Source organism: Chiloscyllium plagiosum, chromosome 11 (genome assembly GCF_004010195.1).
Source record: "Chiloscyllium plagiosum isolate BGI_BamShark_2017 chromosome 11, ASM401019v2, whole genome shotgun sequence".
NCBI classification, from domain to species: domain Eukaryota; kingdom Metazoa; phylum Chordata; class Chondrichthyes; order Orectolobiformes; family Hemiscylliidae; genus Chiloscyllium; species Chiloscyllium plagiosum.
Window position 1 is genome coordinate 75520012 of NC_057720.1, and position 27777 is coordinate 75547788.

Sequence of the window (27777 nt, forward strand, 5' to 3'; positions counted from 1 at the left end):
CCTCTTGAATACATTCAATGTTTTGGCATCAACTACTTCCTATGGTAATGAATACCACAGGCTCACCATTACGTGGTTGAAGAAATGTCTCCTCATCTCTGTCACAAATGGTCTACCCAGAATCCTCAGACTGTGACCCATGGTTCTGGACACCCCCACCATTGGGAACATCCTCCCTGCATCTACCCTGTCTAGTCCTGTTTGAATTTTATAAATCTCTATGACATCCACCCCTCGTCTGAACTCTAGTGAAAACAATCCTACCCTCGTCAATCTCTCCTCATACATCAGTCCCGTCATCCCCGGAATCAGCCTGGTAAACCTTGGCTGAACTCCCTCGAGAGCAAGAGCATCCTTCCTCAGAAAAGGAGACTAAAACTGCACACAGCATTCTAGTTATGATCTCACCAAGGCTCTGTCTTACTGCAACAACACATCCCTGCTCCTGTACTCAAAACCTCTCACAATGAAGGCCGACATACCATTTGCCTTCTTTACCGCCTGCTGCACCTACATGCTCACCTTCAGCGACTCTGCACAAGGACATCCAGGTCCCACATTCCCCTCTCCCAATTTACAGCCATTCAAGTAGTAATCTGCCGTCTTGTTTTTTGCTTCCAAAGTGAATAACCTCACATTTATCCAAATTATACTGCATCTGCCAGTGATTTGCCCACTCACCCAGCCTGTCCAGAAGGATCTCTGTGTCCTTGTCACAGTTCACCCTCCCACCCAACTTGGTATCATCTGCAAACATTGAGATTTACATTTTGATCCCTCATCCAAATCACTAAGTTATAATGTGAATAGCTAGGGTCCTAGCACCCATCCCTTTGGCACCCCATTAGTTACTGCCTGTCAATTTGAAAAGGACCCATTAATTCCTGCTGTTTGTTTCCTCTCTGCCGATCAGTTCTCTATCCATCTCAATATACTTCCCACAATCACATGTGCTTTAATCTTGCACAATAATGTCTTATATAGGACTTTGTCAAACGTTTTCTAGAAGTCCAAATATACCACATTGACTGGCCCTACCTTGTTAATTCTACTAGTTACATCTTCATAGAATTCCAACATATTTGTCAAGCATGATTTCCCCATCATAAATGTATGCTAACTCGCTTTGATCTTGCCACTGTTTTCTAAATGCTCCGCTAAAAAGTCCTTTATAATGGATTCGCGAATTTTCCCCTCTACCGATGATAGGTCTATAATTTCCTGGTTCCTGTCTACCTGCCTTTTGAATGTTGGAGTGGCATTACCTACCCTCCAATCAACAGGGACTCTTCCAGAGTCTATAGAATCCTGGAAAATGGCCACAATTACATCTGTTTTTTCTTGATCCAATTCCCTGGAATTTAGATTATCAGGTCCTGGGAATTTATCTGCCTTCCAACACCTCAATTTTCCCAGTAGCATTTCCCTACTAATATTGATCTCCCTCAGTTCTTGCCTCTCAGGTAATCTTATATTCGCCAACTTTTCCGCAAAGAGTCCTGTTTTGTGAAGACAGAACCAAAGTATGTATTCAGTTGCTCAGCCGTTTCTTTGTCCTATATTATACATTCCTCCAGTTCTGTCTGAAGGGCATCTACAATCTTGATGGGTTAACTTAGAAACCATTAGTTGGTTCATTTTGAGTTCTGCAAGGTTTCGATTAGGCAGAGAGAGAATACTGCAACACAAGCTCATCTGGCATGATTATGTCCACACCCTTTTTTACACTCTATCTAATCATACACACCACCTACTTTACTGGGCAAAATAATCAGACAGGAGAAAGTGAGGTCTGCAGATGCTGGAGATCAGAGCTGAAAATGTGTTGCTGGAAAGGGCTTATGCCCGAAACGTCCTGTTCCTTGGATGCTGCCTGACCTGCTGTGCTTTTCCAGCAACACATTTTCAGCAAAATAATCAGACAGCTTGTTAAATAGACAGCTGATATGATATCACCAGTTTCCTGATTAAAATTACCACTGATATTTCAACCTGGTACCATTTGTTTGATATCCACAACTCTGTCCTTTCTGCCCATGCTCCAGTTGTCTGCATTTTCCTATAACCCATCAGAATTCTTGCCTCATGAACCTTGTAAAAGACAACATTTCAGGGCATCACCTTTCGACAATAATCTGCTGTTGCTGGTCAGCCCATAGCTGCTTGAGAGCTTGCTCTGCATAATCGGTTCGACCACTACCAGTGGTGCAAGGTTGGCATTGCATGCCTTAGGATGAACAGGATGCTCGCTGAGTTCCCGTCCTGCTGTGCCACAGCTTGTCGTGTTTATAACTTGGTCAGGTTCTGATGCTCAGCACTGCTGTTTCTGCTGCCTTAGAAATTGAATGTGAAGCTGACCTATGTGTCCTTTCTGTAGAAGGCTGATATGTACAGCTTTGGAATGGTACTACTGGACATGCTGTTCCAGTGTACAGCACAGGAACGTCAGAAATGGCGGGATTGGATTGGACAATGTGTAAGAAATTTACTTTACTCTAAGTGACTCAAAGATTCTTGTAAACTAAAGATGTTTAATTTTCCATTTCCATTGGAATAACTGATCTTCAATTGCACCATTTGTTTTGCATGTTCATCTTTTATGGTGCATAATGTACGGTAGACCTTGCATTTTTTTTTAAAAGATAAAGCCATAACAACAAAAGTGAATTAAATCTTTGTTATTGGAATTACAGACTTCATTTTTTGAAAGCACTTTTCAATATATATTTTGATTGCTCCATTTATTTTGCAGAACTCACAGAACTATTTACATGAACTTTCTGTTGACAAGCCAAAGACCTTACTTCTGCATCCAGAATTGTTGAGCTTGGTGAGTTACTGAGCCATTTAAGGTTCAACTCGAGCAGTTAAAGTGAGTGAATGATGACATCGTGCAAAGAAAGAAGGAACAGCGCTCATTCTGACCTGAACAACAAGTATTCCTCAATATCTACAAAACAATGCATTGCAATTGGCAAAACACAGGCCTTTAGCTTAATTTTGGTTATAGGTAAGTTTTTTCAAGAGACCTTAGAGGTGCTGTATGATCACATTAAGGCTGTCAGCATTAAAAAAGCTTTGCCTCACTAACCTGAGAGCTTTTTAAGGATTGCTAGCTTGGTGGATGTACGAAGCCCTTTTGACATTGTAAGCTTTAATTTTCAAGACCCCCTTGCCAAGATGATTACTTACAATTGATTACTTACAAAGACTAAGTCTCTTTGAACAGAGGAAATTTGTTGAATTGCATCAAGAATTGGATGTGCGCTGACAGATGTTTATTCTCAATGGACTGCCTTAACTCCAACTGTGCATACCTCTTCAAACACTGCAAAGCCACAAAATGCTCCTCATAGCCTACAGCTCCAGCGGTTTTGTGAACGCGATGTCTCCAGAAGGGGAAGATGGCACCTGCTTTGACTGGAAGGGACCAGGAGGTGTTGGTGGTCGGGTTGGTGGTGAGGGGGACCAACGCCTCTCTATTTTTAGTGGACTGGGAAAGGAGGCAGCACCACCGTGCACATCCGGTTGGGACCCAGTTAGCAGCCCGGTTCAGTACAGCCTTGTGGACAAAGGGCAACATAACAGCAGTGCCAAGAGATTTAATATAGCCCAACTGTTCGAGACCAACAGGATCCACTGCAGAGTAGGTCACATCCAGCCCAGCTGCATACCTTGACAATGCACATCGACACAGTGAGGGCAGGGGCAACATATTACTCTGAGGGCGCATACATTGCAACACAGCAGAGAAAATGCACTTTCACGTCTGTAAATATTTTGCACTTTCAATTGTCACATGTCTGATTGACTGACTGTCATTCTAACCGTATACCTGTTTAAATGGCTACCAGGTCAGAGTTAATTAGCCTCCTCACACAACACAGGGAGGATAGAAGTTATAGGGACAAGGCATTTGTCTTCTTGGAGAAGCAGTAGATGTTAGGGATCTTTCAACACTAAAATACAGTCAAGACTTGACACTTTAGGAAGGAGATCATTGAGGACAAAAGTAAAGTGAATGTCTGGTAATCGGCCCTTGGCCCCATTCATGTTCCTTGCTTACAGTCACCTTGTGGGTGTGACTGAGTGATCATTTGTGAGTGCACACTTCTCTTGAGGTGAAATTTCATTCTATCTGTCTCACAAAGGAGTGTGCACTTGTTCAAGGATGGGTGATCACCAGTGCTCCACTACCATCCAGGCTCAGCCTCATGGTGCAAACATGTCCACCCCACCCCACAGCTCAAAACTCAGTGGTGATTATTTTGCCCATAGTGAATGTGTTGCCAGCTGTTTTTCACTCATGTTGCGCACTGTTGGTTTGGTGGGAGATGGCTATCCAAGTTGTGCTCCAGTGGGTGAGTTGAAAATGTGTTGCTGGAAAAGTGCAGCCGGTCAGGCAGCATCCAAGGAGCAGGAGAATCGACACTTCGGACATGAGCCCTTCTTCATGCCCGAAACGTCGATTCTCCTGCTCCTTGGATGCTGCCTGACCTGCTGCGCTTTTCCAGCAACACATTTTCAGCTCTGATCTCCAGCATCTGCAGTCCTCACTTTCTCCTGTGGGTGAGTTCCAAGTTCCACCTGATGGTCAAGATGCTGCCCACTCTTTGTGTACCTTGTTCTGTTGCTGTCCCTGTTAACTCCAGTCAGGCTGTCTGCATTCCTGGTCAACCTTCTATCAATTGTCAATATCTTCAATTCTCCCCCTCAGCGCCTGTTCAACCTTAAGTTGTACCCACCATCATTATCCACTGTCCTCTGCCATTGAGGCTAAGGTGGTGAGGTGCAAAATATCCTACTCAGTCCTCCACCAGGTACCCAGCAGTACCCCTTTCCATCCCAGGTTATATTTGAAATTGCCCCACTTCACTGTCATTATCCCCTCAGCATCACAGCATAATGCTGCCCTTCCAAAGTCTTGACTTTCCAATTCCTAAATTGGATGATTCATTACAGTTCTGGATGACTCATTACAGTTTGCAGCAGCTCATAAATGTTTGTATATTGTCAATTATAGTTAGCTTTATTTTGACCTGGATTACAGAGTGAATATTCTTCTATATGACTCTGAAACTTGGATTACGTATAGACACCACTCAAGGCACTTGAGAAGTGGTATCAATGCTGTTTGAGCTTCATTTCTCCATCAGCTGGGAGGACAGGCATACTAACGTCAGCATCCTTGAAGCAGCTACCAGCACCAGCATCGAGGCTATGATCATCCAAGACCACTTCCAATGGGCTGGCCATGTGCTCAGTATGCCTGAGTCCTGACTGCCAAAGCAAACCTGAAGAAAGTGAGGACTGCAGATGCTGGAGATCAGAGTCGAGAGTGTGCTGCTGGAAAAGCACAGCAGGTCAGGCAGCATCTGAGAAGCAGGAGAATCGACATTTCAGGCATAAGCCCTTCATCAGGAAAGCAAACCTTCTTCACACAGCACTTGAACAAGAGGAGAACATAGGAAGTGTGTCAGATGGGTACATGAATAGGAAGGGTTTGGTGGGATATGGGCCAAGTGCTGGCAAATGGGACTAGATGAATTTAGGACATTTGGTCGGCAAGGACGAGTTGGACCAAAGGGTCTGTTTCCGTGTTGTACTTCTCTATGACTGAATGACTCAAAACATAAACTGTTTCTGCACCAATGCTGCCAGATCTGCTGAGTTTCTCCAACACTTTTTTCTTCAGATTTCCAGCATCATCTGTATTTTATTTTCATTTCATTCTCATGACCTGGTTGGCTAACAATAGCAAGGGAAATATTTAAAAGGGACTTGAGGGGCAATATTTTCGCACAGAGAGGGTGGTGTGTGTATGGAATGAGCTGCCAGAGGAAGTGATGGAGGCTGTTACAATTACTACATTTAAAAGACATCTGGATGGGTATATAAGTAGGAATGGTTAAGAGGGATATGGGAAAAATGTTGGTAAATAGGACTAGGTCAGATTGGAATATCTGGTGGGCACAGGCGGGTTGGACCAAAGGGTCTGTTTCCATGCCCTATGACTGTATGTCTCTCTAAAAGGAACCGGAGAAAGGAATATCCGGGATCTCAAGACCAGTTTAACTTCCTAGAAACATCTGCCAAACATGTGTCTGGAGATTGGGCTTATTAGCCACACAAAGCCTCACAGAACCCGTGACCAGAGATGTGGAATTTCCTGGGTGGGAACCATTCTCGTTAGTGAGTGACTGCCATCGATACAGTGAAAATGAAGGCTCTTGCATTTATATAGCACTTCTCATGACTTTAGCCTAATGAAGTACTTTTAAAGTAATCGCTGTGCTAGATTAGATTAGATTCCCTACAGTGTGGAAACAGGCCCTTCGGCCCAGCCAGTCTACACCGACTCTCTGAAGAGTAACCCACCCAGACCCATAACACTATGGGCAATTTAACATGGCCAATTTACCTAACTTGTACATCTTTGGACGAATGAAGGAAATCTGAAGTTAATTTGAGCAGAGCAAGTTCCACAATCAGATTTATTAATGACCATGATATCGACCAGATAATCTGTTTTTTTTTATGTTGATGGAAAGATAAATATTGGGCAGGGCTCTGGGGAGAACTCCCCTGCTATCTTCTTTGCAGTGCTATCGATATGATTTGATTTTGAGTGGTGTTTACTGAATTCGGTGATTCCTGTTTCTGATAAATCTGACAGCACAGGTTCAGCACGATTAATAAATATGTTTAACTTAGTTACAGACGTGTCGAGAATTACTGCAGGATGACCCCCAGAAGAGGCCCGGTGCAGAGGAGATCCTTCACAGCAAGGATATGGGCCTACTGTCTGAAGAAAGGAGGAGACTGGAGGAAATATTGAATCAAACCCTTTCATCACCAGATAAAGACACACACAGAGAAACCATCAAGTTGATTTTTGAACGGATTGTTGGAAAAGTCTCCAAGGATCAAGCATCTGCCTACTATCATGCACTAAGTGAGGTACTCTCATGAACTTGAGCAAGGGATGTTAACATGACAGTAGTGCGAAGTGAAGATTTTTGTTTAAAATTATACTCTGTAGGACATTTGGACTGGGTTAGTGCTAACTCTTGTTATGGATCAGGCCAGACCCCCTCAAAATAGCCTTGACCCTAACTTTATCTTATTTCAAAGGTAAATGCGAGGTGCTGTATTCCAGATGCAATTCAATTGGTCAAACTACTGGACGTTAAGCGAAACTCAATTTATTCAAACACTATAGTTAAAATACAACAAAAGAAAGAGGAACTTGGAATGCCTTTACTCTATTGGAAAACTTAACAGAATAATAGATTATTTTACTACCAAATAGTAACTGCTGCAATAACGTAGCATGCCATAAGCACACCCTCGGCAAAAAGGTAAATTCAGAAAAAGAGATGGTCTCATGTGCAATCCTATCAGCAAGAAAGAGATGAGTTGGCATGGTGATTCAGTGGTTAGCACTGCTGCCTCACAGCGCCAGGGGCCCAGGTTCGATTCCATGTGTCTGTTTGGGTTTCCTCCCATAAACCAAAGATATGCGAGTTAGGTGAATTGGCTATACTAAATTGTCCATAGTGTTCAGGCATGTGTAGGTTAGGTGCCTTAGTCAGGGGTAAATGTAGAGTAATAGGTAGGGAAGGCGTCTGGGTGGGTTACTCTTCAGAGGATTGGTGTGGACTTGTTGGGCCAAATAGCCTGTTTCCACACTGTAGGGATTCTATCATATTCTACATGCAGCAACAGCCTAGAGAGAGAGAGAGAGTGTAGCAGCTGGGAGAAATTCACTTCTTTCCAATCCTGCTGAGACCCCAGCAACAACTGTCCAAAGCTAACTACAAAAATCCTAGATGTGTGAGAGCTTGACCACAACCACTCAGGCTGCTTCTATTGTTCCCAACATGTAAAAAATACCCAAGATCTCACAAGTTGTTTATTTTCTAATAGACTGCTCAGCACCTTTTTCCCCAAACTCTCTCTAAAAGAAACCAGGTCAAAACAGACCTCTTAAAGCCACCAGATCATCATTCTCTTCATATGCAATGATACAACTCCATTTCCTTCCCTTTGCTTGTCATGCACTTTTGCTTAATCTATTTTAGAGGATAAAAATCTAAATAGTATTTATTTGCAATTTTTGTAATTGTCAACACAAAGTGAGCTCTAACCAGAACTGGGGTGCAAAGCAGGTTTGACATTCAATCTGATTTTATTTATTATTGGAGTCACTATTATGTAGGATACAGACCAGCATATTGCCCAAACCTGTGGTTTTCCAGCCTGTCAAGTTTGGTTAAAATACCCCCTCCGCTCGCCCTATGGATTGAAATTGGTTATAAACCCCAGCTATTGTAATACCAACCTTCAGTCAGCATTTTTAAAAAATACGTTGCAAGAAATCATAATATTGACATAGTTATATGTAATTTTTCAAAGGAATGGTGACAGAGGTGAGTGAAAATTAATTTCAGCTTAAGTGAAATTGCAAAAAGAAATAATTGTGCAGGAAAGAGTGTCCTTTTTTTTTCGTTTCAGATCATGGACCTGACCTTTACCATTTCATCATCCAGATCATGGCAAAATGTTGAAAGGAAACTTAGACAGATATTTCAAAAGCATGGTATGTGGTCTCAATCTGCTATTGATCCAGTTAAAGGGGCAGTCTCTTCAGGCAAACCTTTGGGGGGGTGGGAAGGGAGCCATAGATGGAAGGAGAGGAATGCATGATTGTTAATAAAAATTGCATCCAGTTGCAACTTATGTTATCACATTGTGTACTTGTGTAAAATGGAAGGTTTGCCAGGCATTTGTTCTTGAAGCCATTGTGCCTTTGTTTTGCAAGTCTGTACTGGTATGCCTTTTATCTGTGCAGAAACAATAATGAGTAAAGACAAAGCTTAGTCAATTGTAACAACTGAATGTGTCAGCTTGTTCAGCTTGAATGCTCAGCTTTGAGAAGGTATTGGTTGTAAATGTTTTATTTTAAGAAAGCAGGCAGTAAGAATGTATTACCAGGATGTTTAAATACAAAGACAATTCTGTGCTTTAAGATTTTGTTTAGAGCTGACTGAAAGTACCATGGTCGATACCCTGAGATCAACAGTTTTCGGAGTGGGGGGTCACTACTGGTCAGAAGCTAAACCAGACTTTCCATATACAGAGGAACCTTGATTACCGATTATCCGTAAATCGGATTATCGGAAGGAGATCTCCAGGACCCGACAGAAACATTACCTCAAAGACGTGTTTCCAATACTGATTGCGTCTTTTGTTTACAGTGATTAAACGGGCACCGTCTCCAAATGACTGCCCTCCCACCCTCTTTCCCTCTCCTCATACTTTTAGGGTGTACCCTAAACCCCTTCCCCAGATAATCTCCCTAACATTGTCCTGCACAGGGCAAAGGCGCAACCTGTCAGAAAGTTTCAGTAAAATGTTGTGTGTGTGGTTGTGTGCGTGCTATTTGGAGACTTACCCCACAAAGGTGGCCGCAGCAGCAGGCTTATTGCCCAGCTGCCCCGGAGAGGGGGCAGGGGTGGACAGGGAGGTGAGTGGTGTTGGGCGGTGTTTGAGTGCGGGGGTGGTGTTGGGGGGCATGGGGTTGGTGTTGGGCAGGGGCGGTGTTGGGGAGTGGGGGTGGTGTTGTGGGGTAGGGGCGGGAGAGGTGTTGGAGAGGGTTCGGGAGCGGGTGAGAGTGGTGTTGGGGGCGGGGCCTCACACACTGTGTGCTCCTGCAGTCTCCTGAACGGTGAGCAGATTCTTAAACCTCCGAGCCCCAGAGGAAAGGCATTTAATCGATTAACCGAATAATCGATTATCCAAATGAAATAGTGCCCGCCTGTCTCATTCAGATAATCGAGGTTCCCCTGTAAATGCCAGAACCACGTTAAGGAGGATATTATTAAATTGTTAACGCAAAGATTTACCTGGATGTTATCAGGACTGGAGGGTTTGAGTTATAAGGAGAGGTTGAATAGGCTGGGACGTTTTTCGCTGGAATGTAGGAGGTTTATATAGAGGGATATAGATAAAGTGAACAGCAAAGGTCTTTTTCTTAGGATGGGTGAGTTCAAAACGAAGGCGAGAGAAGGAAGATTTAAAAAGGACATGAGAGGCAACATTTTCACGCACATGATGGTTTGTGTGTGGAATGAGAGGAAGTGGTAGATGTAGGTACAGTTACAACATTTAAAAGACATTGTGCAGGTAAATGAATAAGAAAGGTGTAGAGGGATACTGGCCAAACACAGGTAAGTGGGGCAAGTTTAAATTGGGAAGCTTGGTCAGCATGGACAAGTTGGACCGAAGGATCTGTTTCTGTGCTGTATGATTGTAAATACAATGCTTCTCTCACACAGAGGCTTGAACCAAAAATTGGCTAAGTGTCAATTTTGTCATGTTTCATGCAGGATTTCTCTGCATGTGACCGAGTGAGTTTTCTCACATTATTTTCCTAAACACACCCTGCTTGTCAGATTCTCCCAACCGCCAGAGGTATAAGTACTGTCTGCTGCTGAGACCTTCCAGAATTCCTGGTGCTGATGCCAACTTTAAAGCCCATCCAATAAAGCTTTGGCATCCTGCAGCTGCCCTGCATAGTTCATTTTGTTTGCCTCAGACTTGTAGTTAGAGACTAACAGGCACTCCGCTTTGCCAGTGGAGCCCCTGCTGGATGGAATGTGTGCATGGTCGCTGCCCATGGAGTGGACCTTGAGATGTTGGAAGCTGATGGACCACTGGAGGAGCAAGCAGTGAGTTAGAGTCACCCGGTTACTGTTCTGCCTTTGATGACAGAGAATGTCATGTGTGTCAACTTTCCTCCTTCTGAAAAGGAATCAGACAAAAGCCAGCTTTTGTGTTACCCTTGTCTCTTCTGGGACAAATACACAGTGAGAAGCTGCTGCATTATTGATTTATTTAGCCCTAATTTTATAATTTTCTACCGTGAGCAGATTTAGCTTTGTTATTGATGTAGCCCATGTTTTATCTTACCTAAGTAAATGGAGTAAGTGGAATTGAGGCCAAGAAAAGATCAGCCATGATCTTATTCAATAGCACAGCCTACTCAAAGGGCCAGACAGCCCGGCCCCTGCTCCTAGGTCTTAATGTTTGCTGTGCACATCCAAACTAGGGAAACTGGTATGGGTTTGTGGTATGGGTTTATTCCAAACACCGATGTTGCTACGGCAATTCAAGATCTATATGACACTCACTTATGAGCGCCTGAATACTTATGACCATCAAACCTACCCCATGTTTAGAGGTCTTTAGAGTGTGGAAAATTGGAAAGAACATTGGTTTGCATGTGGCCAGTAAGTATTATATCTCATGATATCCTTCTATAAATGTCTCATCCAGGTACGAATTCTGTTCTCTCTTTAACTAACTGAAAATCCCTTGGCAGTCCTTTCTTCCACTGCATAAGGTAGTTATAGAGTCATAGAGATGTGCAGCATGGAAACAGACCCTTCCGTCCAACTTGACCATGCCAACCAGGTATCCTAAACCAATCTAGTCCCATTTGCCAGCACTTGGCCCATATGCCTCTAAATCCTTCCTATTCATATACCTATCCAGATGACTTTTAAATGTTGTAATTGTATCAGCGTCCACCACTTCCTCTGGTAGCTCATTCCATACATGCATTACCCTCTGTGTGAAAAAGTTGCCCCTTAGGTCCCTTTTAAATCTTTCCCTTCTAACTTTAAACCTATCTCCTCTAGTTTTGGACTGCCCCACCTCAGGAAAAAGACCTTGTCGATTTACCCTTTCCATGCCCCTCATGATTTTATATATCTCTCCAAGGTCACCCCTCAGCCTCCAACACTCCAGGGAAAATAGCCCCATCTTATTCAGCCCCTCCCTATAGCTCAAACCCTCCAACCCTGGCTACATCCTTGTAAATCTTTTCTGAACCCTTTCAAGTTTCACAACATCCTTCCTATAGCAGAGAGATCTGAATTGCACACAATATTCGAAAAGTGACCAAACCAATGTCCTGTACAGCCACAACATGACCTCCCAATTCCTGTAGTCAGTACTCTGACCAATAAAAGAAAGCATACCAAACGCCTTCTTCACTATCCTATCTACCTGTGACTCCACTTTCAAGGAACTATGAACCTGCACTCCAAGGTCTCTTTGTTCAGCAACACTCCCCAGGACCTTACCATTAAGTGTATACATCCTGCTTGTTTTGCCTTTCCAAAATGCAGCACCTCGCATTTATTTAAATTAAACTTCATCTGCCACTCCTCAGCCCACTGGCCCATCTCATCAAGATCCCGTTGTACTGTGACGTAACCTTCTTCACTGTCCACTACACCTTTAATTTTGATGTCATCTGCAAACTTACTAACCATCCCTCCTATATTCACATCCAAATCATTTATATAAATGACAAAAAGCAGTGGATCCAGCACTGATCTTTGTGGCACACCGCTAGTCACAGGCCTCCAGTCTGAAAAACAACACTCTGACACATCTGTCTTCTACCTATTGCCCAATTCTGTATCCAGATGGCTAGTTCTCCCTATATTCCATGTGATCTCACCTTGCTAACCAGTCTCCCATGGGTAAACTTGTTGAATACCTTTCTGAAGTCCATATAGATCACATCCACAGCTCTGCCCTCATCAATCCTCTTTGTTACTGCTTAAAAAAAAACTCAATCAAGTTCATGAGACATAATTTCCCACACACGAAGCCATGTTGATTATCCCTAATCAGTCGTTGCCTTTCCAAATACATGTACATCCTGTCTCTCAGGATTCCCTCCAACAACATGCCCACCACCAATGTCAGGCTCACCAGTGTATAGTTCCCTGGCTTTTCCTTACCACCTTTCTTAAACAGTGGCGCCACGTTAGCCAGCGTCTAATTTTCTGGCACCTAAACCTGTGGCTATCGATGATACAAATGTTGGAGCAGAATCTGTCTGTTTGCCTACCTGTGCAAAACCTGAAGGTGTTATGTCTATGGTTGTAGGCCACTCAGCTAATGTTGTACAGTTGGGAACTGCCTATGTGACTGATTGATTGCCTTCCTTGTCTGTGCTGTTCTGAGCAATGATGCTGGAGGTGGACGTGAGTATGTGAGATGCATTTTCATCTGTTCTAGGTGCTGTTCCTCTGGATATTCCTGAAATTATCCCGTTCAGTGTGGGAACTTCCTGCCGCTGTGATATCACAACAATGCTAAGCAGCGATGGGTACATTTACGAAATGACCCTGGATCATAAGGTATGTAATTGCCAATATGTAGTTTATTGTGTGATAATACTACAACACGTTGCGTTGAAAGATGGCATATTCTGCATTTGTTTAGCGTCTTTCATTGACATCAGGATGTCCCAAAGCACATTTCGGCTCAAATTACTTTTGACGTGTAGACACCAGTGTAAGGTAGGAAACATGAAGTCACTTTGTCCACAGACAACTACGAATAATAAGCAGATCTTTTAGTGGTGTTGGTTGTGGGAGTGGCACTCTGCACTTGACCTGTTCTTGCACAAAGTAATTGGATACAAAAATACGAAATCCTGTTTTGTTACTTTTCTGTTTGATTGTTCACATTTTCCTCTGTTTACAGGTGCCCTTTGTGCGTTTTGTCCACAAAAACAGGATAAGTGAAATGAAAAGGTAAATGGAGTCCATGTGACTGATTTGCAGAAATACAGGAACATAGGCTGCTCTGTTCCATATTATTTCTTTGTAACAAAATGATAAACAGAAACAAATTGTTCTGCAAGAAGATTTTACTTTGTTCTGTTGCAAAATGTGTGTGATTAAATAGATTGGTTTCCCGTGATGCTGAAGGCTTTTAAAAGCTTTTTTCAGCTCCGTCAATTATTGTCTGAATGTTTCAATCAATGAGAAAAGGTTCTCGCAACGACTGAGGGAACATGTGCATCTTGTTTTGTGCCAGCTATCTTCCTTTGTGAAAGCCCTACGTTCCCTGCCTTTGGTGGGGCCCAGTGAGCATCCTCAGCAATGAGACCAAAAGCCCCTGTGTTATTGACCCTGGTGTGAGGAGGATGAGTGAGCAAGGTGGAAGTCTATGTACTCAGGAGGCATACCAGGGGCGATGAAGGGTTGGCCAGATCGAACGAAAGGCCTTCATCAGCATCAGCGTTGGTGGGCTCCTGTTCAAAATAGCTGGCGGTCACTTTTAAATGGGAATATTGTGACAAGAGGGTAAAATCCCAGATCTTGGGATATCAGGCAATCTGGGCAGTCTTTCAAAGCCATTGGACATCAAGATGCTGGTGTTGGACTGGGCTGGACAAAGTTAAAAATCACCACAACACCAGGTTATAGTCCGACAGGTTTATTTGGAAGTACAGAAGGAGCAGCGCTCTGAAATCTAGTACTTCTGAATAAACCTGTTGGACTATAGCCTGATGTTGTGTGATTTTTAACTTTGGAAATCAAGGGGAGATGAAGGAATTGGGGAGTGCAGGGCCAGCAAGCAGCTCCTTAGAGGATCTTGAGGAAGCACTCCTTCCCTCTTGCTTGACAGGGAGGTTTAACAGAGGTTATGTTAATTCTTGATCTTGGCCTCCTGTGACCAGTGTGCTCCCTCTGCCAGGCTGTGGACTCACCCCAGTTTTAATATAGTGTTGTTTTAAATGGAAGAAGGAGGCTTGTCATTGACCTATCACAAAACTGGCGGTGGCCAGGAACGTGGTGAGGCAGAGCCGGGGGATAAAGCTTTCAAATTTCAACCCCTTTCACTCACTTCTTTCTCATCCATCAATTCTGGCTGCAATTCCTACTTCATGCAAAATCCATCCCTTGAATTTGGCAATTAAAATATTTACAATGAGGCCTATTAGATGGAAGGTTATTAAATATTTCGTACGAAAATGCAAGTCACCTTGAAACCTTGGTATGGAGAGATGGGCAGGACAGTGCCATGTTCTAAGTGAATATTTATCATTTATTCTCAAAGATACTGCATGAAGAAAAGATTCCTTCCAAATGGGCTCCCTTACCAAATACAATGTACATTTGATATCGTCAGTCTTGAACAGAACTCCATCTTCTCGGTTGCAGAACTGATCGAAGTTGTGTCCGAGATTGTGAAGATATATCCTTCAGCTGGGGTAAGAATGTGATCTGGATATCAATGAATTGGAATGAAGAATTCTTATCTCACTGCTATTCCAACATTGTTTCAATCTGTACTGCTTCCCTGGTTTAGGGGTGTTGTGGATAAATTACTTAGATTAATAAGGTTTCTGTCTGCATTGTAACTTGCCAGTGGCTCCTCAATCCACTGTTTGTAATCCTCTTCTGGTATTTCCACCTTGCCTGTTCTAATATTGTGAAAAGAAATAGATGTCACGATAGACACTCGTCTTTACATGATGTATAAAAGCAGAGCTGAATGCCACCTTCAACTTGCAGATCACACTTAAAGCAAGGAGCCCTGGCACTATGATGATGCCAAGCATAATGTGGTAAAACACAGTGTCTTTGTAAAAGTAATACTGAAGGGTCATTAGTGACTTCATGCGATATTACTGCTGCTGTATTGGTTGTCTGCTGATATCAGCTTTTTGAGTCTAAAGAGGATGTGAACCACCAAAGCTGTTAGAAACCTATGTCTGGAAGATTGGTAATGCTCCATGCAATGTCAGCAACAAGGAGACCAGTATGTTCATTGTACGATTTTGAACAGTGGAACTTCAAACAATCAGTCTGATGGCTTATGAAGAAAAAGGAGAAAGTGAGGACTGCAGGTGGTAGAGATCAGGGTCAAAAAATGTGGTGCTGGAAAGCACAGCCTTTCAGGCAGCATCCGAGGAGCCGGAGAATCGACGTTTTGAACATAAGCTCATCAGGAATGAATGATGAAGACCTTATGCTTGAAACATCTGCTCTCCTGCTTCTCAGATGCTCCCTGACCTGTTGTGCCTTTCCAGCAACACACCTTTTGACAACTTACAAAGAAAAAGACCAAAGGAAGGGTCATTAGTGACTTCATGTGATATTATCGCTGCTGTAGTAGTTGTCTGCTACAAAAAGACCAAATGAAGTTCACACTAATGTGTGTATTGGAAGTGTTTAATATGACTTGAACTCCTGGAAATGTGCTTTCAAGTGTAATGTTGAGTTATCCTTGTGACGTCTGGTCTTTTTGTAACATGGACAATGTTTACACTGTCTATGGAGAGAATTTCGGGGATTTTGTGAGTGACGTTCAAAGACTAATTAAACAGCTAGAATGTACTTTTAGAAATATTGGCTCCCAGCATTTCTCTGGAGTGTACCAAGTGTCTGAAGAATTCAGTAGAAAATGATTACCAAGAAGCACAGCTTCTGTCTGACTGAAGCTGCTGTGATGAAGGGATACTGCTCAGTGATGTGGAAATCTGAAGTTACATACCAGTCCATTTTAAGCTACAAGAAGAAGCATGTTGATGCTAAGCCATTAAACGTTAGATGAGCGGCAGGACAAAGTAAATTTCACATCCTTTTATGTCTATTTAGACATGGGAAATACACTTTAAAAAAATCATGGCCAGAATCTGACATGTGCTATGTTGAGAATCTGATGAGAACTCTGGTAAGGTCCACTCTCAAGGTCAAGATCATCTCACTCCATCTTTTACACTTCTCACAAGTGCCTTGCTGTACTAAATCTGTTAGAAGATTGGCGATGCAGGCATAGTGAAAGGCTGTCATGACTGCTGTTTTAAGGGGTTCTTTAGCAGGCACACACAGACGGGGGTTTGGGGAGGTGGGGGAGGTATCTTGCTGGCATACTGAAACAGGAATATAACACTTACTGCATGTGCCAGCTGCCTGCATGCCAAACATGGCGCATTCATTCACTGCGCTAATGGCCATGTCAGAAATTGGGGGGGGGGATAGTTCTCAGGCTAATCTGGCGGGTAGGGGTTTGGTAAGTACTGTCGGGTCAGGGATTTCCACTACCAGGGGTGTGGTCCGCGTCCAGTCCAGGGGCTTCAACACGGTCAGTCATCTGCTTTAAGGTGCTGCATTTTAGTAGGGCAAATCAGGACAGGACTTGTTTGCTTAATGGTAAGGTCCTAGGGAGTGTCTCTTAGATTCATAGTACCTTGAAAGCAAAGTCACAGGTAGAAAGAGTAGAGAAGAAGGCTTTTGATTTGCTTTCCTTTATTGAGTCCAGGAGTTGGGAGGTCATGTTGTGCCTGTACAGGACATTGGGTAGGCCACTTTTGGAATACTGCATGCAATTCTGGTCTCCCTACTAAAGGAAAGATGTGGTGAAACTTGACAGGGTTCAGAAAAGATTTACAAGGAGGGTTTGAGTTATAGGGAGAGGCTGAATAGGCTAGGGCTATTTTCCCTGGAGCATTGGAGGCTCCGGGGTGACCTTATAGAGGTTTATAAAATCATGAGAGACCTAGATAGGGTAAATAGGGAAAGTCTTTTCCCCAGGGTAGGGGAGTCCAGAACTATAGGGCACAGATTTAAGATGAGAGGGAAAAGATTTAAAAGGGATCCATGGGGCAACATTTTCACACAGAGTTGTGTGTGTGTATAGAATGAGCTGCCAGAGTAAATGATGGGGGCTGGTACAATTTAAAAGATATCTGGATGGGTACGTGAATAGGAAGGCTTTAAAGAGATATGGGCCAAATGCTGGCAAATGGGACTAGATTGATTTGGAATATCTGGTTGGCATGGACGAGTCAGACCAAAGGGTGTGTTTCTGTGCTGTACATCTCTGACTCTATGCCTGGCATGTTCACAGCCAGGGGGATCTGTCCCAGTCTAGTCCGGGGAGTCTTCAGTGGTCAGTCCTGTGGGACCAGCAGCAACAGTCAGGGGAAATCACTATCTGAAGTTGGTCAGAGGTCTCTGCCAAATACAGTCCTAGGATCTGTCAGTCAATTTTTCAAGAGGTAGGTGTAAGGTGGCCATCATCAAACGGCTCGAGGGGACAGAGTGTACCGTTTTACATGTCATTCACCATGGTGGGTCTCCACCTGGTGGGGAGAAGGATGTCGGGGGTGGAAACGAGCTGTTGGTGCAGTGTGAGGTAATAGGGGACATGGACACTTCAAGGGGGACCAGTACATGGTGACCAGGCTGAGCCCCGTGTTGCTATTGTGGGGGCACGGCTCGGCCCTCTGTCGACTTTATTTCTGTTCCCTTGTCCTTTGTCAATAAAAGCTCATGGTCTGTCTTTGCATTTGTCCAGTTGCTCCCTGTATATGATGATCCCCCGACAGGAAAATGACAAGGCGAGGGTCCACAGTGGGCATAGGGTAGCACTGATGTAGAGGATGTTCAGATGGGATGTGGCCCAGTGGTTCATTAGAGACCTGGCGGGAAGACCTAACTGTGTGTCAGCTCTGCCAGCTCTGTGCTATAAGCAGTGTGGCTTTGTGGATGCTGTGCCACTATGTTGAAGGTGAGGGGCAACGGTGGATTGCAGACTCTCGTCCAGGTGCACAGTGGGCTTACTAAGATGGCACGGCCACAAGGGATGCTGGTCTGTGCGTGGATATCTGCTGGGTGGCCAGATGGGAACGTCATGTGGTAAGGTGCAGTGGAAATCAGATGTGCAAGACTGCATAGGAGAGGGGTAGGTAACTAATACAGCAAGTTTGGTAAGATCAGTTGAGAGAACTCGCTAGGCCATGCAATGAAAAGCCCTTCCAAAAAAAAACTTCACGCAGCTCAAACGTTGGCAACAAAATGCAAGATTCAGGTCCATAGCTAAATACACACCAATCGTAGATGTATGCAACATAGACTGAACATTTGGCTCATCATACCTATCCAGTTAATTCGCTGATTATGCAAAAAGATTAGCATTTAACTTCTATGTGCTAACTTAATCCACTGTATTAAGTGGAAATAGTAAAGCATGTATAACGATGTATGTTGCTACACTTACAAAGAGGTGAATGTTACTGTGATGTAAAGTTTGGGTTGGCCTATTTAGTGCACTCAGTTCGAGGAACTGCACCTCAAGAAGGATGTATTGACCTCAGAGGGGTTCTGTGCAGATTCACCAGAACGGTTCTCAGGCTGAGGTTTTTCACATCGAGAAAGGTTGCATAGACCAGGCACACATTGCCTTGTGTTTGGAAATTGAATGGAGGTGTTTAAGATGGTTAAATGAGTTAATTTAAACAGGAAGAAACTGTTGTCTCATTAGAAGTTTACCAGTGAGGCACTTTAGTTACCTTTAGTGCTTTACCTGAGACATTGCAAGTGTAAAAGTATGCTTTTGTCATTGTGTTAAGTTATAGTCTCCTTTAAAATGTTTGTTATCCTAACAGAAGCAATACAGGAACCTGATTATTAGTCACACACTATTAGAAGAAACTCTCTTCATGAATGGATGTTCAGAATGTGGCTCACAGATTCACTGTGTGAAGGTATTTCTTTATGTTTGGACATCAGAATGCGAATAGTTTATTAAGTCCCTTGAGCTTGTTCCACCCTTTTGATTTGGATAATACTCGATCAGTCTGCATTTAGCCCTTTTGGTCCGTATTCTTTGGTGACTTAATAAAAATCGGTCGATCAGTCTTGAAGATTTCAGTTGACCCACTGCTTTTTGCGATGCAACTTCTAGACTTGCAACACCCTTTGTGTGGAAATGTGATTTCATTGCTGACTGGCCAAACACTGATGATAAGAACTTGCTCTATTCTTTTAGTGCAATACTTTTCCCTGGTATACCACAGGGTGTTTTCCAAAAGTTGAGGCACATCTCATTCTCAATGTAAATATCTTTAAAATTGATGGTAAAGCAGAGATAATTGAATGCCTTTGAGAATTCTTATGAACAATCTCCAGGGCCCTCACTCAGCCTGAATCCAGCTGGTTGAATGTGAGCATAGGTGGTTTGATTTAGATTCCTTTTCCTTCCATCAGCCCTTTATCATCCTTTGTCAATAAAAGCTCATGGTCTGTCTTTGCATTTGGCCAATTGCTTCCCTCTATATAATGGTCCCCAGACAGGAAAGTGAAAGGTGAGGGTCTACAGTGGGCAGAGGGTAGCACTGACGTAGACGGTGTTCAGAGAGGCTGTGGCCTTCATCAGAATGGTTTAGAACCATGTGCCTGATACATCATCCTGTCTCACTTGTTGCAACTGTATCCTGATTCCTTTTTCTCCAGTGTTTCCTTCACATTTCCCGGTGTTAAAAGCTAGAGATAAAATTGACTTTGACCTGTGTTTGAACACGCGCCTTTCTCATTGTGGCCATTCTCTTCCTTCAGCCTTGTTTATCGTTTGATGCCATGTCCCAGCAACTGGAAAGATTCGCGCAGCTGATCCCACACTTTGACAAGCGTATCAAGCAGTGCTGGGAATCGTTGACAACTTTACAGAAGCTGTTTGTGGATGCTCCTTTCACGGTACAGGTGAGACAAGAGCATTGCATTATGTGGAAATTTAATGCTCATCACATTCATCAAGGGGCTTAATTCTTAAGTGGTCCAGCAAGCTCTCAGTTCTATCAAACTGACAGGACGGATTTCATTAAGGTGACTGAGGATGGGTAATAAATGGTGGCATTGTAATTGATGCCTACACCTCAAGAGTTGTAAAAAGACTATGGGCTAGTGAACAGCTTTCTGTTACTTCATAGCTACTCGTTTCAGCTGTGGAACACTAGGAGTGCCACATTATTGCTTCATGTCAGGTGCAAAGATGCAAACCGAACAAAAGATGGATTATTTTAATTGTTTACTGTGCCGTTTGTTTACCTGGTCAACAATGCATGGTCATTATAAATATCTCAACAGAAATATGTACTGTAGTTAGAAAATCAGTTGTGTTACATAGACCGGGTGGTGCAAGTGAATCCTGTGGTTTTTAAAATTGATCTTCCAATCATATAAAATATTGTCATGCAGTTTGGGAGACATACTTTCCTCATGGTCTCGGTTTGTACTGTCTTGTATTTGTGTTTCAACATTGCAGGAAGGACGGGACCAGAAGAGAAGGTACAGAGAGCGGATGTGCAAGGATCTTCCCTGCAACTTTAGGGTTAGGGATACTTGATGAAGTAAGATTGAGTAGGCCTTGGGTTGCTTATCTTGAAATAGAGGAGGTTGAGGGGGATTTAATTGAAATATATAGTATCATGAGAGGGCCTGGACAGAATGTACAGGAAGGATCAATTGCCTTGAGCAGAATTGTTCGTAACTATGAGGCATAAATTAAAATAATTGCTAGAAGGATTAGAAAGGAGTTGAGAGTTTTTCTCACCCTAATGGGTGTTCAGTGTCTGGACCAGCTCCCTATCAGGATGGAATGGGCATAAACCTGTGACTGTTAAGAACCACTTCCATCTGCATGGGAGTTGGTTAGCTCAGTTGGCTGGATGGTTGGTTTGTGATCAGAGTGATGCCAATAGCATAGGTTCAATTCCTGCATTGGCTGAGTTCACCATGCTTTTTTGACCTTGTCCTTCACCTCTTTAATGAGGGAATGGGACGATGGTGACTATATCTACCTTTTGAAGTGCTGTTACTCACAGGAGTATGGATGAAGCCAGGCAGTAGAATAGCTGGATCTCAATTATCATTTATATGGTGGGTTAATGGCCTCCTTCTGTACAATAATTGTCTATATTTCTGTATTTTTGTTCTTGTGATGAAGCTGACTTGAGTTGTAGAATGAGTAGTGATTAGAGGAGAGATTACAGGGGCAAAACTGAGATAAAGTTGCCACTAGGGGAAAAATAAGGGGAGTTAGAAATTTCTTCTGTGCCTGAGCATAAACATAATTAAAATAGAATTGATCTTTGTCAGTTGACGTTAAGTGTCTTTTATGTCCATCGAACAGAGTTGTCTATTGGGCTCCTGTTGTCTGTTAGGGTCAAGGTTCAAGTGCCCTCAGGCTGAGCTCTCAGCTGTGAGGCCTGTCCAGTTGTTGGTTGGTTAGTTTTCACACTATGTCAAACATAAAATACTGCAGATTTCCTGTGTGTCCTCCTAATGCAGTGAGCAAACCCAAGGAATGATGGATTGATAAAGGAACAAATTTTCATGTTCACAGATGAAAGAAAGTTGTAGAAGCGTGTACAATTAGAACACCTAAAAGGGGTAGGAAATGTTGAGAAGGATATTGGCCAAACTCGGGCAAATGGGACAAGTTCAGTTCGGGAGACCTGATCGACATGGATGAGTTGGGCTGAAGGGCCTGATCCATGCCGTATGACTCGAGGTTGTTAAACTTTGATGTTTATTAAACTTGCACTCTGCAAGTTGTATAAATATCAACTCAAAATGTATCTGTCATTGTTGCCTCCTAATTTAAACTTTTTTTTTGTGAATTCTTTGTTTCTAGCCCCAGTTTCATTGTTCTGTTCAGTGAGTACATACCAAACTAAAGTGTGCCTGCTCGCATTCCTTCATATAGCAGTGCAATTTTCTGCTTTCATATGGTGGGGAAGGTCCAGTTCTCAGAACCTCTTATTATTTTCTGTTCCCCAGGTTATCTCTCTCTCTCTTCTTCCTCCTAAAAGCCACTGAGAGCTCACCCAGCCCAGGAAACCTTCATGAGTTTGTTAACACTGGGAAATAAACAGTTGACCATTGACCATTTCTGCAAGGAAAACTTTTCCCACTACAGTTAATTAAGGGGGAATCGTATCACTACGGAGATCAATTACTGTCTTGAACCAGAAAGTTCTGAATCCAATAAAACTTGGAAATAGAAAACGAGGGTGGTGGAATAGTCAAAGATGTGGCAATATAGGAGTCTAACAGCCAGAAAGTTTCAAATCTTTCTCTCTCCAGAGCACAAAATTGAGGCTGATAGTCTCTCTAATGGAATGCTCTACTTCTGATGGTGTCACATTTTGGATGAGATGTTATATCAAGGCTGTGCCTGGATATCAGTTGAATGAGAGAGGTCCTATTTTGCCTTTGTTCTTCAAGAAACATCACTCAGACAGATTATCCAACTGTGACTACGTTATTTTTACGAGATCTTGCTGTGCGCAAATGTGTCACCTCAGTTGCTACATCACAGCTGTGACTGTGCTTGGAAATGTTTCTTTGGCTGTAAAATGGTTTCAGAGATGTCCTCAGGTTGTGAAAGGTTACTGTATTAATTTCAGTTTTCCTTTTCTTCATTTGTATGTGATTGGCACCGATGCACAAAATCTGTAAAGCTCATCAAGTTGAAATGCTGGATTTGAATGCTTCACACCAGCAGACTGCTAAGTTTATTAACTTTCTCCCCCACTGAACAGCCGTGGCATTGAAACTGAGCTCTGGGTGGGAATTTCAAGCTGCTCTCCAAATGAAGTTCATTGTGCAGTTTATTGAGTGCAAATTTAAGCAAGGCCAGCATTTCTGAGCAAGGAGAACAACTTGCAGATGTGAAAAGGATGATTTGAAATTATTCACGGTAAAATCTATCCTCCGCTGAGAAGATTGTTTTGGCCGTGGTAGCTGTGAGCTAGGAAACCAGCCCCAACTGTGAAAAGATTCATGTTGACAAGTACAGCAGAGGACCTGGCGAGCTGCTTTTCTGTCAGAAAACCTTTTTTGTCGGTGTACAGGGCACCCCATTGGCGCACAGCAGTTCAGCGGAGACCATTTCTCCTAAAGTCCCGTTTGGTAGTTTTACCAAAGCTTTTTTCCAATAAAGCAAGAAATTGCGAAAATTAGACATGACTTTCCATCTTCTGCATGGGCACAATAGTGGGGGGGGTTGCGGGAAAGGGAAAAGGGCCAACCATCTTGGGTAGCAAATGAGTTTGTGGTTTGGGACAAAGTTAAATGGGCTGGGTTTAGTCACTACTCCAGCTGATGTGAACTTGAGAATCACAGCATGAGCTGTCCTTCAGTAACCCTGAAGGATACCTTCAGAAGAATGAAACACTCCAATAGATGTTTACTGTCCCGTTTTACATCACTGTAAAGATTGGTGTTTTTTAGATTTAACAAAGACGGTAATTGTTTTTAATCATGTAGACTTTGACTTGCAGCTATTTTACATTAATATTAAATGGGCTGAGTTGGTGCATTGACCATCTTCCTCTCGTTTCTGGCTTCATACAGGTTGGAAGCCTGCGTGGCACAGAAGAAATAAACTTGAAACATTACGAAGGATTGCTATTTGCTTTGTACAGCACAGCTGGATCTGACTTTCTGGTGTTCGGAGGACAGTATACAAAACTAGTAAGATATTCAAAAGCTGTTTGCAGAGAAAGACGGGCTCCTTGATAATTTGCTTTGATTTTGAAATTAACTTTGAGTCCTTTATGTTTTTGAAGCTGTATTTCCATGTTGTGACCAGCCTTCTAAGATTTTCAGTGGCTCATGTACTTCCCACTTTCACCAAAACTTAAGACACAAAATATTGAGGAAAAATGGCAACAAATAGTTCATGTATGTTTAAGTCTGTTCGAAGCATTCCTCTCACTCTGAACTGGTAACGGGAAGTGATATGATGACTGAGAGTTAAATTAAGAGGTTGGGCTGCATAAACCAGCACTGCTGCCTCACAGCGCCAGAGACCCGGGTTCAATTCCCCCTCAGGCAACTCTCTGTGTGGAGTTTGCACATTCTCCCCGTGTCTGCGTGGGTTTCCTCCGGGTGCTCCGGTTTCCTCCCACAGTCCAAAAATGTGCAGGTTAGGTGAATTGGCCATGCTAAGTTGCCCATAGTGTTAGGTGAAGGGGTAAAATGTAGGGGAATGGGTCTGGATGGGTTGATCTTTGGAGGGTCAGTGTGGACTTTTTGGGCCGAAGGGCTTGTTTCCACACTATGTAGTCTAATCTAAAAAAAAAAGTGTAGAATATTAATGGAGTATTAACCTTTTATGTCAAATGAGTTGGAGTAAAATGGTTCAGGGCAGGACAGAGATGGCCAAGTTACCCAGCTAAGTGTTACAGCTGTATAAAGCCCTGGTGAGACTACATCTAGAGTATAACATTCATCACTGGATACTGTACCTTAGGAAGAACACATCAACCTTAAAAGCATGGATTCAACAGAATGACCTTGGAGTTAAATCATGAAGTGAGGGTGTTTTGCCTAGGCTTGTTTTCCTTTTGAGTATAAAAACATAAGGGTAATCGAATTGACATGCGAGATAATTAAAGAAGGATAGAGGAGTTGAAGCAGGGACGCCATTTCCTCAGGAGGAATGCTGGAATATCGAGCATTAAAATTAGAGCTGGCCCAATTAGGAGGAAAGTCAGAAAGCATTCTATCGCACAAAGGGTTGTAGAAATCAGAAATGTTCTTTTAAAAGACTGTGGCTGTTGAGACAACTGAAGCATGATACTTCTTTTAAGTAAGAAAAGAATATGGTACAAAGGTAGGTACATAGCTTTGATGTACAGATCAGCCATCAGCTGAGAAAGTTCATGCTGTTGAACGCTGTTCTGTTCTTAATAAAAATAAGCTGGTTTAACAATGTTGAGCCCAATTGAAATCAGGGCGTAAATTTTCAGGTCGCACCTGGATTTTTATTTCTCAGCTTCACAAAGCAGAACATTTTGGAAGTCTTACCCTAGCAATGGAGTTGAATAATTCACTCTGCTCATAGGAGTGGCTAATCCGGCAAGCAATGTAACTGCAATAAAATGTGTGTAAGTAAGTGTCCCAGGCAACTAATATTGAAATGGATACTTGCTATCTTCTGTTCCTCTGCTTTGTTTGCTTTACTTTTGCTGCCTCAGCAGGTTAAGGCCTGGTAGAGGCCTGAGACCAATGATTGACAGGCAAGCGTGCAAGGATGAGAGACTTTGGGATCAGAAGCTGTAATTGTGAGGAGATATTCTTAGCCGCTTTATGTTAAAACCAGGAAACTCAGGAGGAGATCTGGCAGAATATTTTAAAATGAACACCCGTAAAACAGAGAAGAATTTCTGCTGGTTGTTGTGTCAGTGACAAGAAAGCACAAGGAACTAAGAGTTTCGGAGAATCAGTTTTAACATGCTGGGTCCTTAGAACATGAAATGCTCTGCTAGGAAAACCTGGTAAAAACAAAATCCAGAATAACTTAAAAAGGTAGGCAAGTACATGTTTAAATAAGCAAAGAAGTGTTGCAGGATAATGGAGAACAGACAGGAGAGTGGGGTGAGGCAGATGGCTGAATGAGGGTCAGTCAGACTGACTGCAGTAAAATTGGAACGACTGCATAAAAGGGAAGTGAATCTGTGCTTTCTGAGGTAAGAAGAGACCCAAGGATAACTTGTGGATCCAAGGAGGAATTTGTGATTGATTTTCTTCATCATGGCTCTCCGCCAGGCCCCACTGAAGCTCAGCCACTTAAGATTAGTCTCAAGCCATTTCTTCCCTCTTTTGAAGTTGAGCATTTCCCAGCACTGGCCAATGTTTGTTTTTCAGTGTTTCCCACATTTTCAGTCAGTCAATTTTCTCATTAGATGCTTGAGAAACATTGAATAATTATTGTCCTGCTGCGAATATTCACTGACCAACATTCTGCCACTGATCAAACTCAATTCCTACTTAGTCTGATTGAGTGGATGATTTTGAAAACTGGTCACTAATTTTTGAAGAATTGCACAAATCTCTTGCTTTTAACAAAAAAAAGCAGAATGTTGAGATTGTTGCTCTAACTGTTCTTCAAAAGGCAGAGTGGACTTGATGAAGGAAAGAGGAGCAAAGTAGGCCATTCAGTCCCTTGAATATGGCTTCTGTATTTGTAACTCAATTTGACTGTCTTTGTTTTTTTTAGATCAGATTAGATTCCCTACAGTGTGGAAACAGGCCCTTCGGCCCAACAAGTCCACACCTCCGAAGAGCAGCCCACCCAGCCCCATTCCCTCTGACCAATGCACCTCACACTATGGGCAATTTAGCATGGCCAATTCACCTGGCTTGCACATCTTTGGACTGTGTTCCTGACCAAAATTCTATTAATCACAATTTTGACTTCTACAATTCATCTAACCTAAATAACATGATTAGGAGGAGAGAGTGTCTCAGGTTTCCACTACCTTTTGCACTAAGGACGGCCTTTAGATATCTTCCTTGCATAGTCTGTCTCTAATTGTAAAATTTTGGTCCCTTGACCAGGATATTCCCATCAGCACAAATAGTTTCTCTCCAACTTCCCTATTGATTAATTTTAATCATCTTAAACACCAACAAAGCAGTCCACTTGGTCAGCACTCCTTTCTCTGCTTCCATTGTATCCCTACAGTGTGGGAACAGGCTATTTGGCCCAAAAAGTTTACACCGATCCACCAAAGACTATCCCACCCAGACCCATTCCCCTACCCTGAATAATGCACCTAGCCTAAATATCCCTGAACACTATGGGCAATTTAGCACGACCGGTTCACCTGAGCTGCACATCTTTGGATCCTGGGAGGAAATTGGAGCACCCAGAGGAAACCCACGCAGACACTGGGAGAATGTGCACACTCCACACAGACAGTTGCCCGAGGCTGGAATCGAATGCGGGTCTTTGTGAGGCAGCAGTGCTAACCACTAAGCCACTGTGCTTTTTACATTTGTTCCCTCCACTACTGACACAAAGTAGCACTGGTGTGTGCTATGCACAAGATGCACTGCAGCAACTCACCACAACCTCTTTGACAGCACCTTCTAAACCTGTTCCTTCCACCAGTTGAATTACAAGGGAAGCAAACACATGAGAATACCAAGTGCAACTTGTGCTTCAAGCCACGGACTGTCCTGACATATAACTATCTCACCATTCCTTCACTGTCGCTGGGTCAATATTCCAAAAGTCCTCTCCGAACACATGGTGAGTCTGTGTGGGACTCGATGGACCGATTGGCCTCTTTCCTCACCATAGGAATTTGATAATTCAGTA

At 42.9% G+C, this 27777-nt stretch overlaps 1 protein-coding gene across 5 annotated transcripts in view; it reads left to right on the plus strand.

The window, feature by feature from the left end:
* The window catches only part of LOC122554579 (eIF-2-alpha kinase GCN2-like), an 85667-nt gene that overhangs the window by 29118 nt on the left and 28772 nt on the right, over positions 1–27777 (plus strand). For all 5 annotated transcript variants that reach the window (XM_043699835.1, XM_043699836.1, XM_043699838.1 and 2 more), the window contains 10 exons: positions 2378–2476; positions 2753–2830; positions 6715–6960; positions 8518–8602; positions 13102–13223; positions 13573–13622; positions 14935–15088; positions 19271–19369; positions 20220–20363; positions 24021–24140. In XM_043699835.1, coding sequence (XP_043555770.1) covers positions 2378–2476; positions 2753–2830; positions 6715–6960; positions 8518–8602; positions 13102–13223; positions 13573–13622; positions 14935–15088; positions 19271–19369; positions 20220–20363; positions 24021–24140 — 1197 coding nt within the window. The remainder of the gene's footprint in view (positions 1–2377; positions 2477–2752; positions 2831–6714; positions 6961–8517; positions 8603–13101; positions 13224–13572; positions 13623–14934; positions 15089–19270; positions 19370–20219; positions 20364–24020; positions 24141–27777) is intronic.